The 21511-nt window shown below is 46.5% G+C and overlaps 1 protein-coding gene across 2 annotated transcripts in view; it reads left to right on the top strand.

Annotated features, from left to right (window-relative positions):
• Positions 1-21511, top strand: part of LOC146345193 (sodium channel protein type 5 subunit alpha-like) — a 301192-nt gene that overhangs the window by 11148 nt on the left and 268533 nt on the right. For both annotated transcript variants that reach the window (XM_084859393.1, XM_084859394.1), the window contains exons 3-4: positions 7841-7930; positions 14774-14902. In XM_084859393.1, the coding sequence (XP_084715519.1) occupies positions 7841-7930; positions 14774-14902 (219 nt within the window). The remainder of the gene's footprint in view (positions 1-7840; positions 7931-14773; positions 14903-21511) is intronic.

The following is a 21511-nucleotide window of genomic DNA, read 5'->3' as shown; positions in this document are numbered from 1 at the left end:
TCTGCCTTCGCAGAGTACCTCTGGGTGGGACAGTACCACGTCCATACATGGTGCTGGCAAAGCTGATGGCTTTATGAAGGAGTTAAAAAAAGAAAGGGTATGGGAGGAAAGGGCGGGGGGAGGGACATAATTTTCCTGTCCAAATTCTAAGTTTCCTTCCTGCCTCCAAAACCATTTCACCCCTGCCTCCTTCCATTTTGTTTTGGGAATTCACATAAAATCCCCCCCCCCAATTTGGATGGACCCTTGAAAGAAAGGGAGATTAGTCCTATCCTATGTGTCTAGAAAAAGGGAGGGAGAAAGGTGTGAACTTTAGCTAGAGTTTGCTTATGATTATCTCTCACTGTAGTACTGCCCACCCCACACTTGCATACACAATAGTTTGCACATCCAGCTGCCAGTCTCTCTGTGCACCAGTGAAATTGACAAGTTTTCTCCTCCCCTCTGCAGAAAGTTCAGAAAAGCTGAAATTAACCACTGGTTCAAAACCTCCTGCCAATTTCATTTCTACACCCAAAGGGTTTTCCTCAGCCCCATCCGGCCAGTTTCACTGCTGTTCTCTCTAGCCTTTGAGGTTGGAGCTACATGATGTGTGACGTCTTGCTTAATTGCAGAGAATCAGGTGCAAAGGCTGCACAGAGCAGCAGCGAAAAGTGATAAGCTTCTCCTTCTTCCCTTGTGGAGCATGTCCAGAGTATCCTCTTCACTGTAGAGGTGAAATTGCCACAGGGAATTAATCAGTTCTTTGGCAGAAGGGAACAATGTCAGTTTGGCTGGAGTTACAGCTTTAGACGGATAGGCCAAAGACTGGGACAAAGGGAAATTAAGTGCCAAGCTAGCCAGGACAGCAACAGACTTCTTGACAATTTCACCTTTACAAAGAAGATTTTCTCACCTTCCTGCGCTGTTGGGTATCCAACTGCAGCTGCTTCTTTTCTATCAGCAGTATGCACAAGAGTTAGTGCATATCTGGCTTCTTGTCATCCCCCCTGCCCCTGGAAATTGATTGACTGATTGCATTTTTAAATCGCCCAATAACCCAAGTTCTCTGGCCAGTGTACATTACTTTAAAACCATAAAATGCCAACAATTGAACAATGAATAAAAACAGCACACAATAAAACCAAGATAAAACCAGCAGGAGAGAGTAAAAACACTTCAGCGCATTAAGCCAAGGCAAATCTAGCAGCAAAATCAAAGAAAGCTAAGATCTAAAACTACTGCAAACAGTTCTTAAAATGCCCGAGAGAATAAAAAAAAGAGGTCTTCTCCTTTTTGGACATCAGGAGGGTCCTTTTCCGCACTGATATCAGCTCAGCAAATCAAAACCCTGACTGGATAACTACAGTGGCCCTAGGAAAGAGGAAAGGAAACATTGCTGTTTTCTTTGGGTTTTTTGATGTTGCTCTGCACTGCTACAGGTCAGATTTCTTGCTCCCAACTATATTCATTGGCCACAAGACAAATACACCTCATGACATTTGCTAGGAGTCCTTGGGGTCTGTTGCTTTTTGCTCTATAGATGCTGTCAATGCAGTCAAGCTCCAGATGTAAAGCAAAGCAAATGTCATTCTTTATCCAGATTTGAAGGCCTTGCATTTTCAGTCTCTCCTCCTTTCCCAACTACATTCTGGAGTGAACTTTGTCTTCTTCTTCTTCTTCTTCTTCTTCTTCTTCTTCTTCTTCTTCTTTGTGTGTTTTAAAAGTGCAGGTGGTTTTAGCACGGGTTGAATGGAGTTGCTCTGTTCATCTTGAAAGCGTGAAGACTTTCAGGAGCATATACTTATGCCAGGGAAGATTAGCTACCTAACCTCTTTACCTCATGAACAGTAATATATATGCACAGATCTGTATGCAAAAGCACAGGCTAGATGGCTCTAATTCAACAAAGTGCTTGCATTACAGGTTGCTTTAAACAGATTATTAAAATGCATGTCACTCATGACTCAGCAAAGCATGCATTTTGCTTCCCTTGCCTTTGATGTTTTAGCAAAAGATGGAGCATATACAGGATAAATGTGCATTTAATGAGTCTGTCATATATTTTGAGAAACAGAGGTATCTGGGACATGAGCAAGGCAGTGTGTCATGTGCCCTAATTAAAGTAACAACAACAAATCAATAACTTAACCAATGTAACTTGAATTTTGCAACCTGTGTAAATTACAGATTGAGCAATATTGCACAATTTCTCTTACTTTTACACCAATGTTTACTATTTAGCATAATTTATTCTGCTAATCATAGGGAGTGTCAAGGAGTTCAACTTTAGCCCACCTTCTTGCCTACCAGCAATCTTATTCAACTCAGATCAAGTTTAGTTATATACCTTTTTCTGCAAATACTGCACTGATCATGACAGATATAAGCAATAGGAGCACTGAATTCAGCAATTCCTCTGAGCTATCACCAGCCATTTCTCACATACTTTCAAACATATATTCACAGTCATAAGGACTAGAAACTTGCTTTCTTCCTTAAAGAATAAAAGAGGATATCTGGGAATTTAGATAGCTCAACCCGCACAGCTCTTTGGTGTGTGCAAACACTTCTGTCTGTGCCCAAATTGGGGTTTGCTCATTTCCCCCAACCCCAGAATAAATTTCCTTGAAGGCTGTTTCCAAAGTTCTTCTGAGTTTGGAGTGGGGTGGGGGTGGGGACTTGGAAATTATAGGAAAACAAAGTTTGACATTTGTATTATTTCAAATGATAGATTGACTCTGGAACAGGCCTATTGATTGATTTCTCTTTTGAGAAGATATTCTGAGTGGTTGCTCTGCACAGCTTGTACACTTTCTGGGGCGTATGTTTGTCCAGGGGAATCTAGCGGCCCTCTGATGTGGGTCGCATTGCCTCCTGATTCTAGATGTGCAGAGATTGGCTGCAGTTCATAGGTGCTTCTCTGTCATTTGGGTGCTGAGTGTTGTGCGTTTAGGGCAGGCGGGTGCAAAAAAGGTGAGGCTTCCTCTACCTTTCATAGCTGTGCTGAGAGTTGGTGGGACAGAGCAGTTAAGATTGTGAGATTCAAAGTCCCAAGTTCGAATTTTGCTTCTGCCGCTAGCCCACCAGGCAACCCACTATTTTTGAACTTCAGCGCACACACACACCTGTCTGTAACATGGGGAGAGTAGCATGGGCCTACCTTTCAGGGTTCTTGTAAAAAGTACAAAGAGAATGTACGTATGTGAAGTGCTCCAGACATTGAAGCACAATATGGAAAGTGAGTGTTATTATGTGCAAGAGAGGGATTTTTGGCATGTGCAGCTTATCTTTCTCTGCATGCTGATCGGCACCTTCCAAAATCCTTCTTCTACACAGTCTCCTTGCAAGGACCCCATCTTACACATTGCAGTCATCTTTATCTGTTCCAAGCCAAGATCTTATATTGAAAACACACTTTTGGAACAGAGGCTCTAGAGTAAAAATGAAAAAAGAAAAGCCGTAGCTGCTCGGTACTTATTTAAAGGCATGTCTGTTTGGGTCTTCATTTTCTCATGACAGAGAAGCAAGCAGAGATGTCTTCCATTTCTTTTCATGCTGGAAGGAATGGCTTAAAGAGAGTCCCCAGCTTCTCTTTGGGATCAGGAGCTTTGCTGCGGGGCAAAGACGAGGCCCTGGGGAGGCAGTTTGGGAGCCCAGGCCTCCAGTTGCCAAAACCTATTATAGAGGTTAATGTTCGACAAGCAATAACAGCAGAAAATGAGGCTTGGCTGTCTGCTGTTCTCTGCGCCATTCATTGGGAGGAAAAGGTCCCAGTAGTGGAAAATGTTTTTGAATCAGTCTTTGGATGACTTTCCCCCTTGAGTCCAATTATTAGTTTCTAAGTTTTCATGGGGGAATAACCAGGCTAGTTAGCAACCGAGCTCATTTTTGACGGTGGATGTGGGGCAGGCAAGAAAATATCCCGTCCCCACCCCTCACCCCTTGCAGAGATCCTGCTTCAAGGGCTGCATTTATGCTATTTTGAGGAACGGGCTGTCAGATTTACTTTCCAAGCTGAAATTGGATTGCTGTCCTGTAGCCTCACTTCAGTTTCCAAATGGACATAAACAGAAAAAGGGAGATGTGTCCATAGACGAGTGCTTTCTTGGATGATCTGCCACTAATAATTAAGCAGAATGCAGGACATCCCTGGTTCTGTCACCAATTGTTGGGATACGTCAGGGTATACCACTGCCTGGATCCTTTGCTCCTCCAACTATATCTCCTTGAGCTATTTCAAGGTCTCCTTCTCTCTTAAAGGGTCTCTTCCCTGACTCCCTTATTCCTTGCTGCTCTTTATGCCTGGACCTGTAAACATAGCTATGTGGTTCTAATTTTTCTTTTTCACCTCTCGGGTGAAATCTTTGACTTAACTGCTTAGTCCTCAAGCCCAGCTAAAATAAACCCTGGAGTGAGAGTGTGTGTCTGTGATATACAAAGTGGAGGCTGGTGGCTCCAATGTCAGTGGGGCCGTGAATCTGCCCTGGGTTTTGGTCAGAACCCTAAAGGAGCTACCCAAGGTGCTCCAGGTTTCACTCAGAACCAGTCAGAACTCTAAAGGAGTTCTGTAAAATACCTTCGATAGCTCCTTTAGAGTTCTGACTGGTTCCGACCGAAACCTGGAGCACCTTGGATGGCTCCTTTAGAGTTCTGACTGATTCCGACCAAAACCCAGAGCACCTTGGATAGCTCCTTTAGAGTTCTGACTGGTTCCGACTGAAACCCGGAGCACCTTGGGTAGCTCCTTTAGAGTTCTGACTGGTTCCGACTGAAACCTGAGCACCTTGGATAGCTCCTTTAGAGTTCTGACAGGTTCCGACTGAAACCTGAGCACCTTGGATAGCTCCTTTAGAGTTCTGACTGGTTCCGACCGAAACCCAGAGCACCTTGGATAGCTCCTTTAGAGTTCTGACTGGTTCCGACTGAAACCTGAGCACCTTGGATAGCTCCTTTAGAGTTCTGACAGGTTCCGACTGAAACCCGAGCACCTTGCATGGCTCCTTTAGAGTTATGACTGGTTCCGACTGAAACCCGGAGCACCTTGGATAGCTCCTTTAGAGTTCTGACTGGTTCCGACTGAAACCCGGAGCACCTTGGGTAGCTCCTTTAGAGTTCTGACAGGTTCCGACTGAAACCTGAGCACCTTGGGTAGCTCCTTTAGAGTTCTGACAGGTTCCGACTGAAACCTGGAGCACCTTGGGTAGCTCCTTTAGAGTTCTGACTGGTTCCAACTGAAACCTGAGCACCTTGGGTAGCTCCTTTAGAGTTCTGACAGGTTCCGACTGAAACCCGAGCACCTTGAATAGCTCCTTTAGAGTTCTGACTAGTTCCGACTGAAACCCGAGCACCTTGGATAGCTCCTTTAGAGTTCTGACTAGTTCCGACTGAAACCCGGAGCACCTTGGATAGCTCCTTTAGAGTTCTGACTGGTTCCGACTGAAACTTGGAGCGGATTCATCACCCTACTGACATTGGAGCCACCAGCCTCCCCTGGATATATACTTATTGAATTTTCTTTCCTTTGTCCCTTTTCTTCCCTCTCCCCCTTCTAAATTCAGATTGTAAGCTCCTTGAGGCAGAGAGCTGTCACTGTTATGCCCCGTGTACACTGGTGGCGCTATTGTTTTGTGCTCTTCTTACAAGCATTTGTACAAGAAGATGCAGCTCTCCTTAAACAAGCCTGGCTGCGGGAGGTCTCTCTCCCCCAGCCCCTCTTCCCAGCCTTTCTCCTTAACTGAGCCTCTTTGCTTTTCTTTTTTTCTTTTTGCTGAATTAGCTCCATTGCACCTGTGCTCCTATTCAGCACAGACCCTTTTAAAATGTATTTTAAGAGAAGCTAAACTTGGCTACTCCACAATTCCATCTCTGTGGTCGCCCCCCCCCCTTCGTGGTTTACGTGCACTTTTTTTCCAGTACACTGGATCTAATTTATCTGGATATGTACGTATGGGTGCAATTTAATCCATACATGGTTAATTTTAGAATACAATTAAAAACCAGGCCTACAGTTCCTGGAGGAAGGAGAGTGCATGAATTCTTCTTTTTTTATTCTAAGTTTTATTTGAAATCATAGCAAAAAGAAAAAGGAGAAAGGGGGGAAAACAACGAAAGAGAAAGAAAAAAGAAAGGACATTTCAAAAAATCATATCCACTCACAGTAATAGTTCACAATGCCATTAATGAAAAGAAAAAAGCAAGAAATGAAGATTCAACACTTCTATTTCAAATGTATAGATTAATATAAGCAGCCCATATATCCATATATGCTCCCCAGTGCATGTTGTGGAGCAGGGGTGTCAAACCTCTTTTGGCAAAATTCAGTTTCAAAGGAGCTCTTGGGGGCCACATTCCAGGGGTGAGCATAGTGGTGTGCCGAAAATTTCTCCCACACTTTTTCAACCGCTCTCGTTCAATTTGATAGCAGAGAAATTGCTGGTGAATTCAATGGTGAAGAAATGTTGAAGAAATTCTCATGGGCTGGGTGTGGGTTTCTTGGGCTGACCTTACTTAGGAGATGGCCGTGGAGTGAGCACAAGGGTTGTGTTTTCCATTGTACAATCATCTCCCTGGTTGCCTGTAGCCTCCTCAGCTTCCTACACTTTAATTGAAGCCCAGTTTAAGGCACCCTGAGGTAATTCCTCCCATAGGATTTTTCAGTTCAGGACATGCAGGCAGCCTGGGAGGCTGGCTGTGATGAGGTAAGCTCAAAAACACCACAAAATACATTATAAAACATCCTAAATGAGGCAGAACAAGGAAACCTCGTTCCTGGGGAGAGAAGACTTTCAGGAAGTTAGAGGACAGGTTTTGGCAGAGCACTAGCTCCGCCTCATCCCTGGAGCTGGACGCAACGCTGCCCCTGCCTGCACTGCGGTGGATGCAAATTGGGGGCCGGCCTGCCTGATGCTGTTGCAGCATGAAAACCCCCAGACCCCTTAGGAAAAGAGAAAGCCGCTGTGCTACAAGCCCTGCCAATGGGGAGCCCTCGCTGGGAGAAACGGTTGAGAATTACTCCTCACCCCGGAGAAAGTTGGTGAAATTGTCTCCCAAATTTCTCTGTCCACAAGTAAGGCGGAGAGGTTCAAGAGGCCATCTGTGCACAGCTCTAGGTGGGTGGGGCCAAAGGCAAAAGGGGGACAATATTCTGAAAATGATCGGCATATTTTTGCTTCAAACTCTTAGTGCCCAGTAACCTTAGGAGAGGCATTGCAACCTTTTAGAATGGGGGGAAAAAAACTGCAGAAGCCAGGAAAACACCAAATAATCAGTGGTTAGGGTTGGCTGTGTCTTGAGGGAAACTATGATTACTTCCTTTGAGGGGAACTTGTATTTAATGAATGTAATTTGAGTGACTGGCTAATTTTACACAGCCTTTGCAGCATTTTGATTGATTATTTGGCTTGCAGAACTATTATGTCCTGGTTGCGCAATTTTGGCTAATGGACTGCAAACTTTCATCACCATTCCTAGCAGACGTGAAGTCCCAGGAAAAAAACAAAACTGGAAAAAGCAGAAAGTACCCCCCTTTATTCTGCCCCCCCCCCCGCCAAAAAAAATGTCCTGGGGGAGAAAATGGGATTTCCCCCTATTTTTTTTCTGGAATTTGTTTGCCCCGTTTTTTCCACTGGGCCTTCACATCTCTAATTGCTAACCTTAGCGCGTTTGTATTTTGATTTTTTAGTGTATTTTGATTTTCTGCAACCACACTTGACCTTTACAAGGTGAACTGCTGCTGCCAAACAGGAAAGGGTTGTACCATCACAAGTCAAAGATAAAAATGTACAAGCTCATTTTTAAAGGCAGAGTGGTTGGGGCGGGGGGACTAATTTAAAGTTCTTTCCTTAACTCATAATTTCACATTATTCAGTATGTTTATTATGTGCACTATTTTAACCAATTGTGTGTTCATGGCATGGTCGGAGCTCCCTTCTTGGAATAAATACGTTGAGTAAGTATGCTTTCAGATCTCTGTCTCTTCTCCCATTTGCCTCTGTCTGTGTAATATATAGAGTCCAGCTATGTATAGCTTATTTAGGGTTGGGTGGATGGGTGGGTTGGAAGTATAATTTAAGGACAACCTGAAAACCAGAACATTAAACAGGGTGTTATGAGTAGGGCATGTACCAAAATGTTTGATTGGTGTTTTGTTGGAATACATTGTTAGAACATTATTGATTCAAATAAATCATAATGTCTGTTGGGATATGGATTTTTTTTCTAAGGCCTAGTTCACCCCCCAAAGCATGCCCCCTGGATTTATAGCATGTCAGACCGCAGATGCATGATAGCCCCATTGAATACTGGTGTGTATGTGTGTGTGTGTGTGTGTGTGTGTGTGTCCTTGTGCATAGAAAATTAATATACCAGGAAGAAGAGTTCTTGCTTGGCCTTCTTCCTTGATCTGCTAGCTTTCCATATGCACAGACTTTTTTCAGTGGGAAACATTCAAACTTGCAGTCTCCCATGGTGCTGTCCTGGGGAGCATTTTTATCACCCCATTTGCTGTTTGTGTGAACTAGGCTTAATTCTATTTCTTATATAGTTGTTTTGGTTTTCAGTGTTGTATTTTGAGGTTAAATTATAGTGTTTTTGGAATATTATAGTATTTTTTGAATATATTGGACCCTCTGTGGCAGATTTACATCGGGTATGTTTCCTTCTCAATTCTTAAAAATATTGTTGGGCTAGCTCGATTTTTTGGTCTCATATTTCTTTGGTCTGCCACCCCTTCCTCCCTTTTGTGTGTACGTGTTCAAACTGCTGCTCCCCCACCCATCCATGAGACTTATGGCTAAATTACATGCTATGTTAAATGATACCATGTAGCAGAGTCTTAACCTTGATTAATTTCTTGTAATCCTACAGGCCCCCTATCCAGTTCAGGACCCCCCATGCAGGTGGAGGGTGTGTGTGTGTGTATTAACCTTCCCACCCAGCTACTTTCCTCTCTAAATTGGGCTCTATGGTATGGGGGCTAAAAACTCTCCCTGGGCACCACTTGAGTTTTTCTTTCTTTCTTAGCCCTCCCAAGGAGGGGGGTGGAATTTAGGGAGGGAAAGCATTTGTTGGGAAGGTTCAACCCCCTCCCCCCACCCACGTGTAGTGGTTGTGATCCAGCCCAGGGCCTCATGTGCTTACACAAAATTAAAAAAGAATAGTCAGGGTCAGCTCTACATGACACATTTAACATAACGTGTCGTTTAGCCCTTGGAGCCCCTGCATACAGGATTTGGCTTTCTCTTGGCCTGCTAATGGTGGGTGGGGCCTTCATGCCCTCTTCCCCCCTGTCCAGCAGGCTCCTGAGGGAAGGAGAGCTCACTCTCACCAGAGGTCTCAGCTATGACCGTTTGCAGAGGGCTTTTGAAATTAGACAGAGGGCCACAGTCTGCCCACCCCGGTATTAGAGTGTCACGCCAAAGTGATACAACCCCAGGAACTGTCTTTTGAGACATTAATTTTGAGACATTAAGAGAACAGGCCTAGTTTCGTGCAGGCCAGAATAGCCCTTAGTTTGATACAGCAATGTTTGCAGAGCAAATGTACCACAGCTGTCAGAGTGGGGCATGCTGGGCCTGCCCCATCCGAGTGAAGCCATGCCTGCTGGAACCCCTAGGTATGACCCTTGCCATGGTGCACACCTATAGCCCTTTAAGGGAGGGGTCTGTCCTAGGGATGGCGCAGGAGTCCGAGGAGGGGTGGAGTCCAAGGGACTCCCCCGCTTCCGGCCTCCAGGACCCCGCTCGCCCAGCCATGGGGCACTGATGGACCCAGCCGCTGAGCACCCCAGAGGTCAGCGAGCGGCTGGGGGTGCCCCCGATGACTTGTCCTGCCTCCTCCAGCTGTCAAGGAAGCCCTTGACAACCGGCGCAAGCAAGAGGGTCCCTGGCGGCACCCCAGCACTCTAGCCCTGGCCTCCTCGGGAGGAGAAGGCTAGAGCGCTTGGGGCACGCAGGGTGCCCAGGACTCCAGCAGTCAAACCGTGCATCTAAGGCACAAGGGTGTGACTGTCAGAGTCCTTGGTGCGGAGAGGAGCGGCGGCTTGGTGGGCAAGTAGGGAGGCTCACCGAGTGGGTCCGGGCTGCGTGAGCGGGTGGGGGAGCAGCTCGTTGAGCTCCCCTGCGCCCCAGGTGGAGATGTGTCAGGAGCGACCTAGCTGCCTCTTGCAGTCCCCTCCAATAGCCAACTCAGGACACAGATGACGAGGATTCCTTCCAAGGCTTTATTCCTTTATTACTTTATGACTCTTACAGATACTAATCACTAGCGACTAAGCAAGGAACTGCACTGGGGATAGATAGCAGAGTAGCCTAAGCTCCAGGTGAGGCAGTTGGCCCCGTTTGAAGGAGAACTGTGGGAAGACTCTGAACTTATGGGCTATGGAGAGATCCTCCCTCTTACCCTTGGGTCCTCGGGATGCAACTGTTGTTTTAGTGCCAAACGAGCAGAGCACCTCCTTTCGGCGCCCTCCATCTGTCGCCGCTCCCTGCGTCTGCGCCGAGAGTCCAGCAAGCCCCCCTCCAGCGCTCTCTCACTGCTAGGATCACTATCTATCTCAGGAATGCCGGCAGGAGGAATCTCTGCCAGCTGCTGTGCCTGTGAGGGATGAGCGAGCTCCTCTCCCACGGATTGCTGTTCCTCCTCAGAATCAGAACTGCTCTGGGGCTCTATTGGCTCAGTTTCCACCCTGACAAGATGGGTCCATCCATCCCTATTCTCTCCACTCCATTTCCCCGAGGGGGGCTGCCCCACAGCAGGCGGTAGGACAGGCCTATCACTCCATCTCTTGACCTACTGATCTCCCCTGGATTCAGAGTGCAAGGCTATGGTTGCTTAGGGGAGTCCGCCCCGAGGGGCTGCTGCTCCTGCTACAACCTTCAACCACCTGGACACATTTACATTAATTACAATTTAGGGATGCAATTTAAAAACAAAATCACCCTGAGGAGCACACCCTTAGTATGCATGCCAAGTTTCAGGTGTTTAGGTTTAGGTCTTGGTGCTACAGTGCTGACGGATGGACAGACACACACAAACATCCTGTTGTATTAGTTTAGATGTTTCTGAAGCTGAGCTAAACACATCTTTAGGAATAGCAGCAGTGTCATCATTGACCTCTGATGATTTTTTCTTAAAAGATACCTTCTCTGATTTTTTTAAGTCTTCTTTTTTCCTTCTTAAAAAAAAAAAAAAGTACAGCAAGCTTGCACTTCTGCAAATTCTTCCTTATGGAAATGGATACCAGATGCAAAAGCTTAATCTAAGTGCAGTGCATTAAACAATTAGCGTGGCTCATTGAGCCAACCAGAACACACTTTTTATTTTTGACTGACAGACGATAAACACAGCCATCTGCTCCTGGTGGCTGGCGCCGGAGGGAGAGATGACAAAATGCCCCTGCTTTGAGTCAGGATCTGGTGGGACACACGGGCCACAACTTCCAGGAGGGGTGCAAATGCTGCTTGAACGACGGCATCTTTCTCCTCTTCAAAATGCTAACCCTATTAATAGCAGCATTTTAATGTCAGGTTGCATGACTTATACAAAATCTTGCATAAATTCATGAAGAATAGTTTGAGAGTTGCTTTACGATCCCTTTGGGGGATCAGGGAAGGTCCCCCTCCCACGTGTAGGATGTTGGATTTTTGTTTTTTCAACTCTCCCTCTGGGACATCAAGCAGTACTTTCAGGGAGACAGACAAAATGGCCTCTTAGTTCTTCCAGCTGTCTGATTCTATGAATTCAGGATACAACCAGTGGATGTCAGCAGGAACGGCCCTGCTATTAGGCAGAGTGAGGCAGTCAGACAGCAGATGCTGGGAGGAGGCAGCAAGGTGTTGGAGGAGAGAGTTGTGGGGCCATGCAGCCTGCCTTGCACCCCCTGTTGCCTTCAGGTGTGGTGGTCAACATTGTCCCTCTGCCAATGTCAAAGAAAGATTCAACTGCCGGTCCAGTCAGGTTTTGCACATAGAATGGGAGGGACGCCATCTTATCCTTTGCCTCAGGCAGTAAAACTTTTTATTATTTATTTATTTATTACATTTCTATACGACCTATTAGTTAAAGCTCTCTGGATGGTTCACTAAACAGGGATGCCACCACTGAAAAGGCCCTATCCTTAGTAGCCACCTGCTTCACCTCATGCAGCAGGGACACCTAGAGAAGGGCCTTTGAGGATGATCTTCAGGTCTGGGGAAGTGTATATGGAAAGAGATGGTGCTTCAGGTAACCTGGACCCAGGCATTGTAGGTCAAATAGGCCTGGAAACAGAAACATCTGGAAGGTACCAGGTTGGGGAAGGCTGGTATAAACCGATCTTCTGGGAAAAGGCCTTCAGCTAACCTCTTTGGAGAAAGCTGAAAGAGGCAGAACTCAACCGAAACACAACAGTTGGCCTTCCATTGATTTACTGCAGGTACCTTCTCCCAAATATGCCTGTCTTAGAGACCGTCCAGTCATTATAAGATTGGCAACAATGCTTGACCATTCCTCATATTATTGCTAAACGGGTTTAGATGGTTAAGAATGCAATTCCGAATCCACAAAAGGTTTCAGGACTGGGGCCACATGAGGTAATGCACAAAAGGACGACCCAGGTGGTAAAGCCAGTCAAATGCCCTCCAATATTTTATCAGTTAAAATAGGTGCATGCATGTTAGGTTAGTGAGGCAAGTCTTAGGTTTGTCAGGGCTGGGTCACGGGCAGCAGACGGAGGTGGGCCAGGAACCAGGAGGCAAAGAACAAATCAGGACCAGAGGGCCAAGCAGGAGGCAGGTCGAGGAGCATAGGAGTCCGCCTTATATTGAATCAGACACTGGTCCATCGATCCCAGTATCATTGGACACTGACTGGCGGAGGCTCTCCAGGGTTTCAGGCAGGAATTTTTTCTGTCCTACCTGGAGATGCAGGGGATTGAACCTAGGACCTCCTGCATGCAAAGCTCGTGCTCTACCGTGGACCTACAGTCCCTCCTGCTAGGCCAGAAATCAAGTCCGAAAGATATACCAGGAGGCAGGACTGAAGACCAGTCGAGGATACAGGAATGCACCAGAGCTCAAGAACTCCTTGTTGCTCAAGCAAGGCATAACTGGAATGGGAAACCCTTATATACGTCTTCCTGCCCAGAAGGATCCAATGGCCTGCCTGGGTGGGTGGAGTCAGTCTGGGAGGTTCTTTGCTGAGAAGCTGCAGTGACATGGCTTGCCACAGGGGGCAGCGGTCAGCAGCGCCTGACGGTGTTGCAGCCAACGGCTGTCTTCCTCCAATGGAAGGTGTTTCCTCCAGAGGACCGGAACCTTTGGATTAGTACGCACACCCCACTCTTCCCTCAGGAGCCCAGGGGAGCCGACACATGATTCCCAGGTAGCCTTCCATGCAGGCATTTACAGGGTCAGACCTGGTTAGCTTCAGCAGAAGAACTGTGCCCAGTGGAGGCGGGTGGCTCTGATTTTGGTGGGCGTGCAGATCAATTCTAGGTTTCAGTCAGAACCAGCCAGAACTCTAAAGGGGCTAGCTAAGGTGCTGAACTCTATCCCCAAAATAGGTCCAGCACCTTGGATAGCTCCTTTAGAGTTCTGGCTGGTTCTGACTGAAACCCAGAATGGAATTCACAGCCCCACCGCAGTCAGAGCCACCAGCCTCCAGTGACTGTACCATGTACCATCAGACAATTTCTGGGTCATTTTTTAAGCGGCTGATTCTCGTGGCTTATTACCTTGTGTTAGAGAGTAAGTAAAAAGGGCCAGTGGCCAAAGCATTTGTCCTGTTATAGGAAGATCTGTAGTTGAATGACATGTCCTGTTTGTCCCCAGGCATCTAGTACTGAGAGATATACTCTATTTGTATGTGGAAGTTGTATTTAGATTAGATGTTAGGGCTCATAGCTCTTATAGCCCTATCCTCCATGACACCACACGTGGGGCAGGTAAGTTTCCCAGTCACTTCTCCTTCTCCCTCAGATTTGCTCCCTCAAAAAAACACACACACGGATGCCAAAGAAAGAAAACTCCATTGGTTCCAATGGTTACACTAAAGTAAAAAAAGAGAAGAAGTTAGGATCAGCTACATGCTATTAGGGATGTCGGCGGAATCCATAATGGAAACAAATGAGTTTGGATTTTCATGAATCTGACCCGCAGATTCTGGGGGACACTGGTGTTTCCCGTGATGGGTGAATTCTGTGGACGTGCAGACTGGTTTTCTAACTTTCCCGAATTTTGCGCACATTTCGTCGTAGAAAAAGTATGGATTTTTTTTAATGGCCAAAAATACATATTTCCCCCATAGGCTAAATTGTGAAAATGTGCATTTGGAAGCAATTTGCACATTTTCGCACTAGCAAATTTGCGCAACTGTACACTTGTGCAAATGGGAATTTGTGCAAATTCGGAAACAAAAAAACTTGATTCCATCGATGGGAGGCCAATGGAATGAAAGGTGCCTGACAATCCACGAAACACAGACGGAACACATTTTACACAATTTGTACTTCCCCATATGCTATGCATTTAATGTGGCATGTCATTTAGCCTGCGGACTATATGCACGTTACTAGATAGCAGCAGCATGTGTGAACTAGGTCTGCGATAAAGTGTTGCATTTTGAGGTCATGTTGGGTGATTCAGAGGAAAGGGTTTTTTTTTTTCCTTTTGACCACTGGGGACCATTTCACCTATGCAACTTGTCACTAGATGTTGGGTGATGAATGGGCATGTATAAACCTGCTGCCCCCCCCCCCCCCGTTCCATCAACCGTTAACATTCCCGCTTTTTCTTGGACCTTTAACCCCTTGCAGGTACACTTTCACTGGCATTTACACGTTTGAGTCATTGATAAAAATATTGGCAAGAGGATTTTGTATGACCGAGTTCACCTTCCTCCGAGACCCATGGAACTGGCTGGATTTCAGTGTCATTGTCATGGCGTAAGTAGCATGTTTCCATACTCCTTTGGATAGATCCGTGTTGAGGTTTTCTGCCACTATTTGCATCAACTCCCCGTGGCTTGCCCCTGCTGTTCTAGAGAGAGAACCTTGTGTTTTAACAGTCTTGGAGCTAAGGAGACGGGGTGGAATTCTTTCCATTTCCCCCAGTTTTGCAGGCAACATTTGTCAACCAGTTTAACCAAGCCAGGTCTCTTGCTGGGATGGAATCCAGTAACCCAGCCTTTCCCAAACTCGTGCCCTGCAGATGTGTTGGACTACAACACCCAGCACCCCAACCAGCATGGGATGCTGGAAGTTGTAGTCCAACACATCTGGAGGACACCAATGCTGGAGAAGGCTGCATTAACCACTTAAATCAGTGCAGCCCCAATACAATCTCATTGGAACACATTCCAGAGGAGTCACCATTTTAGTCTGCAGCAGCAATAAAAAAGTTGTATCAAACTGCTTTTAGCCCATGTCAAAGACTGACCCCGTAACTGGTTCCTGGGATGTTTGTCCAGGACACTGATCCTGCACCAGATACCAAACCATTCTGTCACTGCTGCAGCTAAAGTCCAGGCCAGACTCCTTCTCTAGGCTTCTCTAGGCTGCAGATCCCCACCTGCTTAGCTACTGTGTCCTATCCAACAAATGTAACAGCATTCCCTCTGTTCAGAGAACCCTGGGAACTGTAGTTCCATGGGGTGAGGAGGATACAGGATCTCGAACAGACGCTGGCTGTAGAGGCAGGGCTTGCGATCAGGCAGGTTTTGCGATGGCAGGAGCTCAGTAAGCGTATGCAGCTGAACACGTTACGGAGCCCTTTTCAGAGCTTTGCGTTCAACACAGTGCAGGGACATTGGGGGCGGGGCTTATGCACATGCTCACGCCCCCTTCCCACATGCGAGCAGGCAAGTGCCTGCATGGGGCTTCTGATGACCAGGATGCCCTCTTGGAAACTAGCTCTGTGAGGAAGATGAGGAGGAGTTGGTATAAAACCAGTATACAGCTTGTCTTTCAGATCTGCCTTCCTTATCTGTTTATCCCTCCTTTCTTGAGACCCTGTAAAGGGTTTAGGCCTGTAGTGAGAAATTGTGAGATGGGGGTGGGGGGAAGAAAGATAAAAATCATACTCCAGACCTATCCTACATCAATGAGAAACAGCCATCTCCCCACCACCACCAATTGAATTTAGGGCACCTGGAGCAGTCATTTTGAAGCTTGCTTTTTTTTTTTTACCCTTTTAGGGTCAAACAAGCCAATTTTGACCCCTTTAGCCCTCCATAGCTGCTCCAGATGCCATTTTTTTATTTTTTTGAAAAAAAAATGATACTGTGGGATAGAGAGATGTGTGGCCCTTGGGGGGGGGGGAGGTTTGTGGGACAGAAATGCCCCTAAATCCTCCTGAACTTGCCCACCCTTGTTTTAAAAGGAATTTCATGCTTTTTGCAGTTGTTGAGCCCACTAATTTCACTGGCCAATTTGGTGGTGGGGCAGTGGGGGAAGCAAAAGCAGCCAGAGGGGGCTGCAGGCAGCTGTGGGCCACCTGTTGCCCGCCTCTGAATTGAATGAAAGCTGACAATTCAGAGAAGGGTCCTAGAATATTGCGTGGGTGGGGGGCAGATGTTTACACGCCCCGTTCGGCCATGACCCTGGCAGGGCTCCTTTGATGGTGAGAGCAGGAAAATTGAGGCTGATATTCTCTGCTTTGCTTGAAAGGGTATATGACCCTGATAAATTGCTGTCTTTATTCGGTCCCTACTTTTGCTTATTGGGAATGCCTTGTTAAAATTGTGCTAGCTAGAATTGTTTGAAGTGTGGGTGTGTGTTTTTTAAGGATTCAACTCCTTATTCACAGTCTTGAGAAGTAAAATCTCAGTGAGGGTGGGTAGATTCTGGGGCTGAACTGAACGCTCTCCCGTGTCCTTGCCCAATTTGCGGTGGGGGCATTTCAGCTATTTTTGAGGGTGGGGCAAATTCTGAGGGCTGGGTGTGCGTAAAACCTACCAGCACTCCTCCTATCTCCTCACTCCTGCTGGGCACCATGTTTAATTCCCCATAATGCCTCCAGAATCATTCCAAGGGGCATTCTGGGAGAAAAATGGCAGTTCCAACTGGTTATCAGTGTTTCACACACGCACATGCATACACCAATGCTCCAGAGATCGATGTAGTGTCATTTGGAGCATTATAAGGGTTTAAACATGGCAGCCAGGAGCAGCAAGGATCCAGGGGAGCACCGATGAGTTTGGGCCCCTCACCACTGACACTCCCCCCCCTTCCCTGAACAGCAAAACAGACAGGGGGAATAGTTTTACCCCCTACCACCACTTTCACCCCTTCCCCCAAATCTGGGCCCAAACTTTCAGAATTCTGACAGGGATGCATGCCTACATGTGTTCTCTTTTTTAAGCCTCGTTCAAGACACCAAGAGTTCAGATCACCTCCAACGTAATTCGAGAGGTGAGCTTAGACAGACACATGATGGGGAAAAATGTGGGAGAGGTGAGCCTGCAATATCCGCTTGGCACCCCTAGATAAGCTGCCATTCTTGAAGTACAATAACAGGAGATAATGAGCCAAAGATGCAAATAAGCCCCTTCTAGCGCTCCCTCTATGATCCTGGAGGACAGCGAGTGGAAGACAGCCATTCAGCTGCTTGTAGATTTCAGTTATGAGACCTTGATGTTTGAGTTTCCCCTGACTGCGTTCACATAGTATCTGGGATAGTGCTGCCCGCTTGCTGTAAGCTGTGGCATGCTCCTACCCTGCTGATACTTTCTCAGCTATGGCACCGGGTGTGTGTGTGGAGGGGGGGAACCAGGCATAAAGACACTGACCTGTTGCTGGGCCCATTGCAGAACCTGTCTGCATCATAGCAAAGCCTAGCCCAGCACAGTTCAAGAGAGGCCCATCTGGCTCCTGTCCCAATTAGAGTCAGAGTGCACCACAGGCCTAGATCTCTCACCGGGGGTGGGGGGGATTGCTTTTTCTACCAACACCAACTGCCTGCTTCTGGCAACTGTCTGAATTGCCTATTAGGTGGACTGCCTGCCTGCTTCTTTGGCAGGATGGCCGCCTCCCTGGCCGCATGCAACTCAGAGGCTCTCCTCTTCTGTTCAAAGCAAATCCTTAATTATTCAGCTCTAAGCCCCCACCCCACCCCTCAGTAAATAAAACAAAGGATCTGTATTCAGGACAGCTGCTGACTTGGCCAGCCGATGGGAACTGAAATAGGAGCATCCCGAGCAAAGAGCAAAAGGCATCACAAGAGAACTCCACTAAGGGTCAACAGATGCTGATTTGGGGGGTGGGCGGGAGGAAGCACAGCATCATATTGAAAAGGCATTTTTAAAGGAAAGAAAAGTAATGGTACAGAAAAGGGCATTGCCACGACAACCAGGCAATTCTCCTTGAGTTTGAAAATCTTGTCAATTCCCTTTTAAATACTTCTTGGCTGCAGTTCTAGTAACCACTTAAGCAAGGGTACCATAAGCTTTAACTCCCACCATCTTCAAAAGCACAGAATTGGCTTCGTTGTCCTGAACTAAGCTTTACTGGAGACTGCTCTAGGGTTGTGCGTGTGTGCAAAAACAACAAAATATTTTTAGAATTAAGTCCGCTTTAAATTCAAGGGTAAAGGTCCTTGCTGTCTCATTTTTTGTTTTTTTAAATAAACTCCCATCTGTTACAACAGAATCTCAGGTGTAAGTTGCGTTATGTTTTCCCAAGTCTCCCGATGTCTTTAAGATGAAGCCAGTAGACTTGGGACATGTAGTTTCCGGGACACATTATTCCCATAGTGAGAGGAAAGAGTCAGAAACTCTGGATAAACTACATTTTCCAGGATCTTTGATGCCCGGGACACTGCCGTAACACTAAACCACCTATGATGGAGGAAAAGGGATTGGGGGAGATCCCATCCCTCCGGCCACTGCAGCAGCCAGATAAGGGAGGGCTGGGGCCTGGGGGCTCACAGGGTCACATTTCCACACAAATTTAGAATGCTTCAGGGGGAAACAACTTTTCTAATGTCACTTCTAATTGCCAGCCAGATTACAAATCTACCAGCAGCAACGGGGATTCACCCCTCACTAATGCTAAATTATTATTATTAAGCTTTGAGGAAAATATTTTGAAAGGTTTTCTGAAGGCATCTTCCTTTTGAAGCCAAGAATGTTGTCTGGCCACGTTCAGATTTGAGCGGCACCAACATTTTGCTAATATTTACCATTTCTAAGCAAGCCTGCTGTCAAACATTGTGAGTGCGTGTTTGTTTGTGTGGGCAGCGGGTGGGCGGACAGGCCAAGGCTGTGCTGGGAGAAGCCATGCAAAATAGCAAAAACCTAAATGCAAACCTTATTTACCACCTATTCAAGCTAGTTCTCTGGGCAGTTTTCAAAAGCTCACCTAGGATACAGGCACATGCCAAAGTTCAGGAAGATCTTGTTGCTCAAGCAAAGCTTAAGTGGAACAGGAAGTCCTATTATACTCCTTCCTGCCCAGAAAGATCCAGTAGTCCTCCTGAGAGGGTGGAATCAGTCCAGGGCCTGAAGGTTCTTCACTGAGAAGGCTGCCACTTGCTGGTCAGTGGCTCACCACACGGGGCAGCAATCCACAGATCTTATAGTTCCTTACAAAGGCCCAGACAGCGAGCCTCCTGCCTGGTCCTGTTTTTTTCTACAGCATCTTTTTGGAGTGCACTGAGCTACTTTACAGTTCTGATGTCCTGGGTTCTGATGGCAAGACAATGAGTCACATAAGTCTGCAAGAGGCAGCTACTGGCTGATGGCAACCCAAGCCACCATCTTGGCCAAAGTTGGGTTTCCTACATCCAGGCTGGGTGGCTGTTGCCGTTGCCCCCCTTCATTCTTCCTCCCCTGGGTTGCAGCACCAACAATTCAGATTTCAAGCATGAAATTTTGAATTATCAAAACTCCCAATTTTGATGTGTGTGTTTTTAATTTCAATTCATATTCGGAAAAGATAGCAAGTTTGATATTGTGACAAAACGTTGGTTTCAGTTCTACAGCAATTCTCCACTATGCCAGAGGTTTCAACTGAAATAACTGAAGGATACCTCCACTACAGAGTTATGCTAGTTTTATACGAGTGGAACTTTCACAAATCCCCTCAAAGAATCCTAGAAATTATAGTTTCTTGAGGGTGCTTAGAATTCTCTGTTGGGGATCCTAACTGCTCTCACAAAACCTGAGTTGGGTAAGACAATTAAACCCTCTTAGGGCTGTAATCCTATACATACTTACCTGGCTTAAGTCCCATTCAACTCAGTGGGGCTTTCTTCTGAGTAGGCAAGTGTAGGGTTGCATTGTAAGGGTCAAGCTACACATTATATGAGTTGCGTAGCTGAGGACAATCTTTTATTTTACTCTAAGTAAGGGCACATGGCCCCAATTTAGATCAAGACCACTGTGCACCAGGAGGATTAAACCTCCCCCCCCCCAACTATTGCTCCCCTTGTGTGTGGGAATTTTTAAAAAAGAAATATGTCTCCATTGGCATCAGTGGAGGGTTTTTCCTTCTTCTTTTTTAACCTCTCCTTGTGGGTTGGGGAATTTCAGGGAAAGATGGGGGCAGGGGGAGTTGGGCTTGGCCTCAACTCTGTCAGGGATGCTTTAAACTGGATTCCTGTACTGATCAGGGGGTTGGATTCGATGGCTGAAATAGCCCCTTCTAATGCCGTGATTCAATTATCATAATGCTATCAGGATATGGGGCAAGTTGAACTAGACATTACAGAGATGAAAGGAGTCCTTGACACGGGGCTGCCATTTTCTGCAGTGATGTTCCACCCTCAGTTTCAGGTCTGTCAGTACCATGAGACACTCCAATTCATGAAGTTTTGTAGATTGAACCTTTATATCTGCATAGCCCAGACTTCCCCAGCTTGGTGCCCTCCAGATGTGTTGGACTACAAATCCCAGCATGCTGGGGGTTGCAGTCCAACACACCTGGAGGGCACCAGGTTGGAGCAGGCTGGCATAGCTCATCTCTTTTAATGGTCGCTTGGATTAATTGGACTTCCCTCGGGCGGATGTATTTGTTAAGTTAAATGCTGGTTCCATCAGAAAATGATGGCAAGGTCTCATTAGCTTCACTACAGCTACAGTTGATACCTACTGTGTTAATCAGGCTGCCTGAAGGGCTGCTGACTCCAAATGTTAGGATATCCTCTAGGCAGGTCTTTCAAGCATATGGTTAAATACCAATAAAATCTAACGCTGTTAGTTCCCGCTGCAGTCACACTTGCAAGGATCTCTTTGCCTGACAGTGGAAAGCAGCGGATGGTGCAATTGTATCATGATTCTCATGACTGGAGTGGAAGCATTGAGGGAGATGCTAAAACTCAGGAGAGCAAAGCAACCCCCTACAGCTCTGGGTGGGTGTAAAACATCCTGTTGCAACAGCATATAATATCTACAGTGCAAATCCTGTGCATGTTTACTTAGAAGCAAGACCCACTGAGTTTAGTGGGACTTACTCCCAGGTATGTAGGCGTAGGATTGCGGTCTTGATCAGACGACAATAGCTCCTGCCGAAAGCCAGCTCATACAAGATCAGCTTTGCAGCATCCTGCTCCTGTCA

This window comes from Heloderma suspectum, chromosome 5 (assembly GCF_057233095.1).
Source record: "Heloderma suspectum isolate Gila_16-S chromosome 5, 16-S_ref, whole genome shotgun sequence".
NCBI classification, from domain to species: Eukaryota; Metazoa; Chordata; class Lepidosauria; order Squamata; family Helodermatidae; genus Heloderma; species Heloderma suspectum.
Note: the sequence above shows the minus strand (reverse complement) of the source record. Positions and strands in the feature narration are given on the sequence as shown.